General features: G+C 47.6%; 2 protein-coding genes across 2 annotated transcripts; both read right to left on the bottom strand.

The window, feature by feature from the left end:
- Window positions 1-386: 386 nt before the first annotated feature.
- Window positions 387-4,048, bottom strand: LOC125026913 (the record flags this gene model as incomplete). The annotated part of the gene is made up of 4 exons (XM_047615515.1): window positions 387-442; window positions 2,449-2,594; window positions 2,827-2,891; window positions 3,749-4,048. Coding segments are annotated over 4 exons (567 nt in total), but the record flags the coding sequence as incomplete, so codon positions are not given.
- A 4,867-nt stretch (window positions 4,049-8,915) lies between these two features.
- Window positions 8,916-9,215, bottom strand: LOC125027171 (the record flags this gene model as incomplete). The annotated part of the gene is made up of 1 exon (XM_047616076.1): window positions 8,916-9,215. A coding segment is annotated over one exon (300 nt), but the record flags the coding sequence as incomplete, so codon positions are not given.
- Between the last annotated feature and the right edge of the window lie 215 nt (window positions 9,216-9,430).

The raw sequence follows: 9,430 nt of genomic DNA, 5'->3' as shown, positions 1-9,430 counted from the left end.
ATAGTGTAGTTCATATCTTTGGGCTGTCAGACCAAGAAGTCAGTAGACGGATTGGTCTAGCAGCAGGAGCCATGAACTCGATTAACAAGAGCATTTGGAGTTGTTGGTTCCTATGCGGAAGGACCAAGCTACGTGTCTTCAAAGCTTTGATACTGCCAGTTTTGCTCTATGGAAACAAAACATGGACGCTAGCGCCTTGGAGTCTTGTCTTGATGCCTTTTGTAAAAGTCTCTTCGTTGGATCATGGGGTACAGTTGGCAGGACCATGTGTCAAATCGACGGGTACACCGTGAGACTGAGATGGGACCTATTGCTTGCATAATCCGGGATAGCCAACTGAGGCTATATGTGCACCTAGCTCGTTTCCCTGTTGATTCCCCTGCCAATCAGGTTGTCTCTTTGCGAGACAATCCCGGTCGTAGCTTGGGCAGCTTGATGAGACCTGTCGCGAGGTGTTAGAGATGGGCCGAGGGGCTGCCTGTGTGTGTGTGTGTGTGTGTGGGTGTGTGTGTGTGTGTGTGTGTGTGTGTGTGTGTGTTACACACACACACATATGTGTGTGTATATATATATAAACATAAATGTTAGTATATTTTTATGTATATGCAGATATAAATATACATATAAATATATATATATATATATATATATTACATATTATATATTATATATATATATTATAAATAAATAAATAAATATATATATATATATAGACATACACAGACATATATATATAAATATATATATATATATATATATATATGTATGTATATACATACACACACACAAACGCATATATATATATATATATATGTGTGTGTGTGTGTGTGTGTGTGTGTGTGTGTGTTTGTGTGTGTTTGTGAGTGTGTGTGTGTGTGTGTGTGTGTGTGTGTGTGTGTGTGTGTGTGTGTGTGTGTGTGTGTGTATGTCTGTCTGCACGTAAATACATGCATATTTATATATATATATATATATATATGTGTGTGTGTGTGTGTGTGTGTGTGTGTGTGTGTGTGTATATGAATATATACATGAGTATATGAGTATATACATATATGTATGTACAGCTACACAGAAAATTATTAGTAAATAATGCTACTTTTTGACAGTTGTTAACGCCTGGAAACTGTTGGTACTCCTGATTTTCCCAGTACTTTTGGGTATGTGTAGTATGTTACAATTTAATATAGATTCACAGGTAATTTATATGTTCTAATAATTTATCACTAATCAATAAGCAATTAGCTCTAACTGTTGGTAAGAAAACCTCAAGGATTATCCGACAAACGTCAATTCCCCGACGCCACATGCCACATGCATCCACCCAAACAACCCTGCGGGGATTCGGCCATTCCTCCTGCTCGTGATCACATTCTATTAAATAATAACAATGCAATAGATACACAAATAGACATATATAAAATTGTTTTAGCATTCAATTTTATTGAAACAAGCATTTTTCTTCAATTTACCGAGTGAAGAGAAGTTGAAAATCGGAGGGCAGTGTTGGTGCCTTCAGAAGAAAAAGTTTTATCGTCGCAGATTACAGTAAAGACAAACTTAAATACCGTCATTCCTACTACTCCCTATTACATGTGGTGACTCCGAGTTCCTAGGTTAGAGTTACCGTTTTGTGCTGCGAAGCTAATAATGAGAACTAATTGCTGTTTCCAGATGTAATATAGATTAATATGAGTATGTATAGTAAGTGATTATCAGCAAAGTAAGGGCCTGACAATATTATCTACATACACTTCTCATACCATCCTCTCCATGTAAAGAGAGGTGTTGCCACTTCTGTTCCTTCGCGCCCTCCGCATCTGTGACCCCCAGTACCTGGATGGAGAGATCGACTTCCTGCGTCGTTCGTTTTCCAAATTAGGCTACCCTCGTCATGTTCTCGACCCCGCGTTATCCAGGGCACGGCGTACCTTCTACCACGACTCCTCTCCTAAAGAGACTCCTCACCTGCCCGTCCTCAGCCTGCCCTACACTGAGGAGATCTACTCTCTCCGCCGCCCTCTTCACACTCTCAACTGCAGGCTGATCTTGCGCCAGGTGAACACTCTCCGTCGTAACTTGGTCCACACCAGCCCTCCCTCTTCCTCGAAGATGGGCACCTATGCTGTTCCTTGTACCTCCTGTGATAAGCAATACTTTAGCGAGACGGGCGCCAGTCTCACTAAACGCCTGTCTCAACATTAGTACGTCAGATCATGGCTTCTCCACCCGCCTTCAACAACTCCACGGTAATCTCACAGACACCAACAGCCTTTCCACTCTTCAGCCTAGAGACCGCCCTTCTCACCTCTTCGATAGACGGTGGTACCTCACTGATTGGTGGATCAGCCACTAGTGGCTGTGTGCTAGCCAACGGGAATTGTGAAGACTGGGGATCTACCCTATACAGTTGCTCAAAGTACTCAGCCTAGCGGGCCCAATACTAACCCGGCTCCGACACAATGTGACCATCCTCTGCCCTCACCAGTTGAGAGATGAACTTCGACCGGAATTCCCTCAGGGCTCGGGAAGCAGCTTCCAACTCTTCCACAATGTCCCTAATGTACCTTTCTTGGTTCATTCTCAAAGAGGCCCTAGCAGAGCGAGACAGCTCTCAGTGCAAGACAGGGTTCCCATCCAATCTGGCAGCATAATTCATCTCTACAGTGTTATCTTGTCCGAGACAACACGCCTCCTTCGCCGAGGTCGGACCCACAGGCACTTCCCGCCAAAAGGTATCCCACAGTTCAGCAGGGTCCTGTAGAGAGCCAAGCACTTCAAACCGATTTGAGACTGCCACTGCATACTCCTGAGCCACCTCCTCACTCTTGAGCCTCTCGAGATGAAACACCTGCAGGTGAGATCTCAGGAAGCATCTTGATCTGTGAAGTCTGTGGTCGGTAGCAAAGAACACTACAGTTCTTGTTCGTCTTCTACGTTTGATTGGTGTTTCTCCATGATGCTTGAAGGGGAAGAAAACACCAATGAAATCTAAAGTAGGTTCATTGGAGATCAGCTCTGACAAAATAAATACGGAACTCTTCCTGTTCCTCTGCCCCACACGCCAGGCTCCGTCTGCGACTGTCTACTGCCAGACGTGTGACTACAGAGACAAACTAAAATGTTGTACACTATAACATACAGAGAGTCTCACTCTTTCAAATAGGTGATATGCTACACATCAATATAAACTAAACATAATCTTCTATATTCAACATGGTAGAACATATCACACAAAAGGAAGTGTATAATATATAATCACATCATTATCACTAACTACGTACGATAATCATGGCATCACAACGTATGCACTGGCATAACAACATGACACTCACAACTCACTCATTGTCATAACTCACTTCATTACACAACCCACATCTCCTTCCCCCCTTTACGTTCACTAGCGGGAGTCTTGAACGGACTTCAATTTGAGACGCTTCGAACGTCGAGGTTCAACAGGCACAGATGGGGCGGAAGATCCTGGTGCGTCGTCTTCCAAATCTGTCGAGTTTCCAATCCTGAGCTGTGTAGGGCGCAAGAAACGTCGATTGCGCCACAGTATACGGCCACTTGGCAGCCTGATGTGATAATCACGAGATTTGCCAATACCCATGACAGTGCCGACCTTATCCCAACGCTTGGATGTGGGATCCTGGATTCGCACCTGCGCCCCAATCTCTAACTTGGAAAGGGAGTGGGCATGCTTGTCATAGCGGGTCTTCACGTCCTTGGCCCGTACTGCGGCACGACGGTCGCAGTCCTCAGCCTTGGTCTGCCACTCCTTCATGAAGGCACTAGAGTGGGCAGGCACACATGAGCGAAGGGGCATGCCAAACAGAATCTGAGCAGGAGATCGACCAGTGAAGTTTGGGGTGTTATGTAACTCCAGTAATCCTCTGTCAAACTCCTCACTGTCAATATTTCCGTTGGGTGCTGTCTTCATGATCAGATACTTGACTTTCTTCACAGCAGCCTCTGCATGCCCATTGGACTGTGGGTAATGGGGGCTTGACATAGCATGACGTACTCCCCATCGCTGAAAAAAAGGTTGCAAATTCCCGGCTGGAGAACTGAGGTCCACCATCAGTGCGCAGGCGAACTGGCACACCCAGATCACGAAACATATGCCGGAAGAATCTGATCGTTGAAGCACTTGTTGCATTAGTTCCACATGGGATGACAACAGGCCATCCGGAGAGTCGGTCAGCATACACCAAGAAGTATTTTCCAGCAACACTAAAAAAGTCGCCACAGACATAAATGGTCTTGTGGGTTTGTCATCCAACATCAGTGGCTCTTGTTGCTGACTAGGCTGTAGGCGCTGGCATGGCTCACAGGCACGAACAGTGTTTACAATGTCTGCATTAATGCCTGGCCAAAAGACTGTCTGCTGTGTACGACGCTTTGTTGCTTCCACGCCACAGTGGCTTTTATGCAGGCAAGCTAGGGTGCTACGGCGTGAAGAAACAGGGACAACCACTCTAGGTCCATACAGCACCAAGTCCCCATCGTTGTACAACTCATTGCGAATCTTCCAGTATGGACGCAGGGCACTTGTTAGGTTGTAGCGGTCCTTGGGGAACCCTGACTTCACATGATGAAGCAGCTGGTCATAAGAAGCATCCTTAGAGGCAGCTGTATGCAATTCTTCCATGAAGAGATCCTCTTGTTCGTCTATGGCTTCTGATGCTTTAGTAGACTGAACAGCCTGCAGAGCTACAATCTTGACGGAAGTGTCCATTTCAGCATTGAAGGCACCATCCTCCACCGTTGGGCGACTCACAGGTGACCGGGAAAGGGCATCAGGAATGCACAACTCCTTACCTGCACACCACATTGCGGTAAAAATGTAGGGTGCAATCTTGTCTTTCATGCGCTGGAGGCGAGGGTTTTCAATTGCATCCAGGGAATAATGGTTTAAAATAGGGACCAATGGACGGTGATCCGTCACCACACTAAAGTGCTGAAGTCCACGAAGATAAAACTTGCACTTACTGATGGCCCAAACGACAGCTTGCATTTCCAATTCGACGGTCGCATACCGCGTTTCTGTATCTGTCAAGAAACAGGAACCACATTGCACCATCTTGTATCTTCCAGCACCATGGTCCTGCAACAACACATAGCCAAGGCCGTAGAGTCTGGAGGCGTCTGTCTGCAGAATGGTTCGAAGGGCTGGATCAAACGTCGCAAGTATGGGGGGCCCTGACAAAGCTTGCTTAGTGTCGTCCACAACCTTAATGCAGTTTGTTACTCCCTGAAGTGCCCTGTCACCTCGTAGACAAAAGGCGTCTCCTGTTGCTGCAAAACCCATGGGACCACGACAGTATCTGAAACGTCCATAAGGAGTGATAAATGTCGTCAAGTGTTGATCATCCTCATGCAGGGGTAGTTGCCAATAACCACAAAGAGCATCCACAGTTGTGAAGAACTTTGACTGCGGACTGATACTTCTGATGGCTGTAAATGGCGTCGGAGAAGGGTGGGTAGGGCGAGAGACTTGCCTGTTGAGCTTTGATAGATCAGTGGTAATACGAACACCACCATTTGCTTTTGAAACAACAACCATTGGATGACACCATTCTGATGGTTCATCCTCCACTGGCTTTAAGATGCTTTGGGTCACTAATGACTCAAGCTCCTTTCTTATTGGTTCCTGAAAAGCCAAAGGAATCATTCTGGGGGTGTAGATCGCGAAGGGCGTGGCATTCTCCCGCAGATGAATTCTCATGGGAGGGCCTACCATCGTCTTGAGTGGCCCAGACTGCAAGTCGTCCTTCTTCACCAACACATCTGCATACTGATGCAGGAAGTACTTCCTTGCTTCTTCAGGTGACTTCAGCTGGTTCAACGGTAAAGGCAGCAACTGAGGAGGGTTTGACATTGGTGTTTTGCCCAGTCCATGGACTCGATTGGCAATGTGCACATCCGATATCTGCCTTGGGAAATAGTCCGGAACAATCCCCAAATCCTTGCAATCAGTCCAAGAGAGCAGCGGGGTTGTAAGCGAAGGCTGAACATCAATCCAACATGTAGTCGAACGGTTGCCATAGGTGATGATTCCACGAAAAGATCCAGCCGCTGGTGGCATCTGGGACCCGTCCGCATTGTAGTATACTGTCTCTGCCGGTGGTGCTAAGTCTTCCTTTGAGAGGCCGAGACTACTAAGATGCTGGAGTCCAATGACAGTTGTGTCTGCACCAGTATCAGGGATGATGGCAAGACTACCTGATAAATCATTATGCCGAATTGCCACGCGGACTTTAGGGGAAGGCTGAGGTTTCAGTCGTGCAGTAGAGGTGACACTCCTGGCAAATGACACTGAAGGGGATACTGAACTTACTACCTTCAATTCATGATTGGTGTCCTCTTCTTTTGTTTTAGCCTTCCGTTTCTTTGGGCAGCATTTATCATAGTGTCCCTGCCGGTTGCACACCTTGCATTTGACATTCCTGGCAGGACACTTTGAAGCAGTAGCCCAGTGGCCTTTCTTACCACAGACACGACATGTGGAAGTGGTGGCCCTGCACTAACCTTTCTCATGTCGACGACCACAGCAGTTGCAGGCCTTATTCGGCAGAGGTGAGCCAGGCCTCATCTTGGACTTCTGCTTCAGGGCAGCCTTTTTCTCTCTTTTATATTGAGAAACAGCACGTGAAGAAACTGTGTCCTTCAAAGCAGATGATGCAGTCTTTGACGATTCATGAGACCTGCATTTCTCCAAAACATCCTGCAACGTCGCTGAGCGGTCCATTTCAATGAGCTTCTGGGTAAGTTCCTCATCTCGTATACCCATTAGAATGCCGTGCTGCTCACAGCATGCTTGGTCCTGTGCCTTGCAAAGGTCTATCTCCTGTGACAAGATTTTCAGCCGTATACAAAAGTCATCGAAGCTCTCGCCGTCTGCTTGCTTGCACTCGGAGAAGGCCTTTCGACGCAGTGCCTCATTACTTGCATTTTTGATGTGCGTTTCGAGCTTTGTCTAGACATCGTCCACTGAGCATGTTGGGTCTGCGGGCACGTCCAACTTGTGCTCCAGCACCCGTCGCATCCCAGAGGTAAGGCACATGCGTAGCTGTATATGCTGCTTTGATAACGGCAGGTTGAGGAGATCCACCATCACAGCATAATCGGACCATTCGCGCTTCCATTCTCGAAACTGTTGGGGACTCGCATCTGCTGTTAATGCTTTCGGAGGCTGTATTGTTGCCTTCGGGGTCGGCGGAGTATGAGAAGCAGTGGACGCGGCAGAACTGCTCACTGGCGAACTCGCAGGTTGCTGGGGGGTGAGGCGAAGGATCAGCTCCTGAAAACGAGCAGACTCCTCGTTCCTGCCTGCGTCTTCCTCCTTCCGGCGGGCTTCTTCCTCCTTTCGGCGGGCTTCATCCTCCTTCCGGCGGGCTTCATCCTCCTTCCGGCGGGCTTCTTCCTCCTTCCCTCTTGTCATCCCTTTGAATTATCCACTGCAGCAATGTAGCAACATCTGTGGGAGGTGGGGTGCTGGCACTGGCTCCTGGTGACTCTTCAAGGCTGGAGTCAGGCTTCTCAGGGTCGCTCTTACTGGTATCTTCTTTTTTCTTCCCTTTACCCATTGTAACGTGGTAAGGTAGTCAAGATTATACAGCAAAATCGCCGAAAATCCGGTGAAAATACGTAAAAGTAGAGCGAGGCAGCGAGTGTTGTGGCACTCGTGTGCGCGGTGCCAATGCGGTGACGTCACGGCGGACACGTGCGGGCAGGCGAGCCACGAGCGCGAGAGATCAGTCGCTCACGAAGCGTCGTAGAGAGCGCAGGAATATACCTCGCTCCTACAAAACCTTAATATGCTTCGGTCCGGCTCCCTTATGCAACAAATAATGTCCCCTGAGCACACTAAACACTGCACGAACACTATAGGCACTGCATAATTCACATCACTACACTATAGCACCACATCGCTGCAAATGAAGTACACTGCCGAGCAGGTTGATTGCTGACCTGGCACGAGGATGGACGAGGCGCGGGGCCGGCGACAGGCCATGAGGTCGCGGAGGCCCGGGGCAGGCAACAATAACAGGCGTCAGAACTGAATTTGCTGGATCACTGCGCCATGTTCGTCTTCTACGTTTGATTGGTGTTTCTCCATGATGCTTGAAGGGGAAGAAAACACCGATGAAATCTAAAGTAGGTTCATTGGAGATCAGCTCTGACAAAATAAATACGAAACTCTTCCTGTTCCTCTGCCCCACACGCCAGGCTCCGTCTGCGACTGTCTACTGCCAGACGTGTGACTACAGAGACAAACTAAAATGTTGTATACTATAACATACAGGGAGTCTCACTCTTTCATATAGGTGATATGCTACACATCAATATAAACTAAACATAATCTTCTATATTCAACATGGTAGAACATATCACACAAAAGGAAGTGTATAATATATAATCACATCATTATCACTAACTACGTACGATAATCATGGCATCACAACGTATGCACTGGCATCACAACATGGCACTCACAACTCACTCATTGTCATAACTCACTTCATTACACAACCCACATCTCCTTCCCCCCTTTACGTTCACTAGCGGGAGTCTTGAACGGACTTCAATTTGAGACGCTTCGAACGTCGAGGTTCAACAGGCACAGATGGGGCGGAAGATCCTGGTGCGTCGTCTTCCAAATCTGTCGAGTTTCCAATCCTGAGCTGTGTAGGGCGCAAGAAACGTCGATTGCGCCACAGTATACGGCCACTTGGCAGCCTGATGTGATAATCACGAGATTTGCCAATACCCATGACAGTGCCGACCTTATCCCAACGCTTGGATGTGGGATCCTGGATTCGCACCTGCGCCCCAATCTCTAACTTGGAAAGGGAGTGGGCATGCTTGTCATAGCGGGTCTTCACGTCCTTGGCCCGTACTGCGGCACGACGGTCGCAGTCCTCAGCCTTGGTCTGCCACTCCTTCATGAAGGCACTAGAGTGGGCAGGCACACATGAGCGAAGGGGCATGCCAAACAGAATCTGAGCAGGAGATCGACCAGTGAAGTTTGGGGTGTTATGTAACTCCAGTAATCCTCTGTCAAACTCCTCACTGTCAATATTTCCGTTGGGTGCTGTCTTCATGATCAGATACTTGACTTTCTTCACAGCAGCCTCTGCATGCCCATTGGACTGTGGGTAATGGGGGCTTGACATAGCATGACGTACTCCCCATCGCTGAAAAAAAGGTTGCAAATTCCCGGCTGGAGAACTGAGGTCCACCATCAGTGCGCAGGCGAACTGGCACACCCAGATCACGAAACATATGCCGGAAGAATCTGATCGTTGAAGCACTTGTTGCATTAGTTCCACATGGGATGACAACAGGCCATCCGGAGAGTCGGTCAGCATACACCAAGAAGTATTTTCCAGCAACACTAAAAAAGTCGCCACAGACATAAATG

Source organism: Penaeus chinensis, chromosome 7 (genome assembly GCF_019202785.1).
Source record: "Penaeus chinensis breed Huanghai No. 1 chromosome 7, ASM1920278v2, whole genome shotgun sequence".
NCBI classification, from domain to species: domain Eukaryota; kingdom Metazoa; phylum Arthropoda; class Malacostraca; order Decapoda; family Penaeidae; genus Penaeus; species Penaeus chinensis.
The sequence above is the reverse complement of the archived record's forward strand: the minus strand, read 5'-3'. Positions and strand labels throughout refer to the sequence as shown.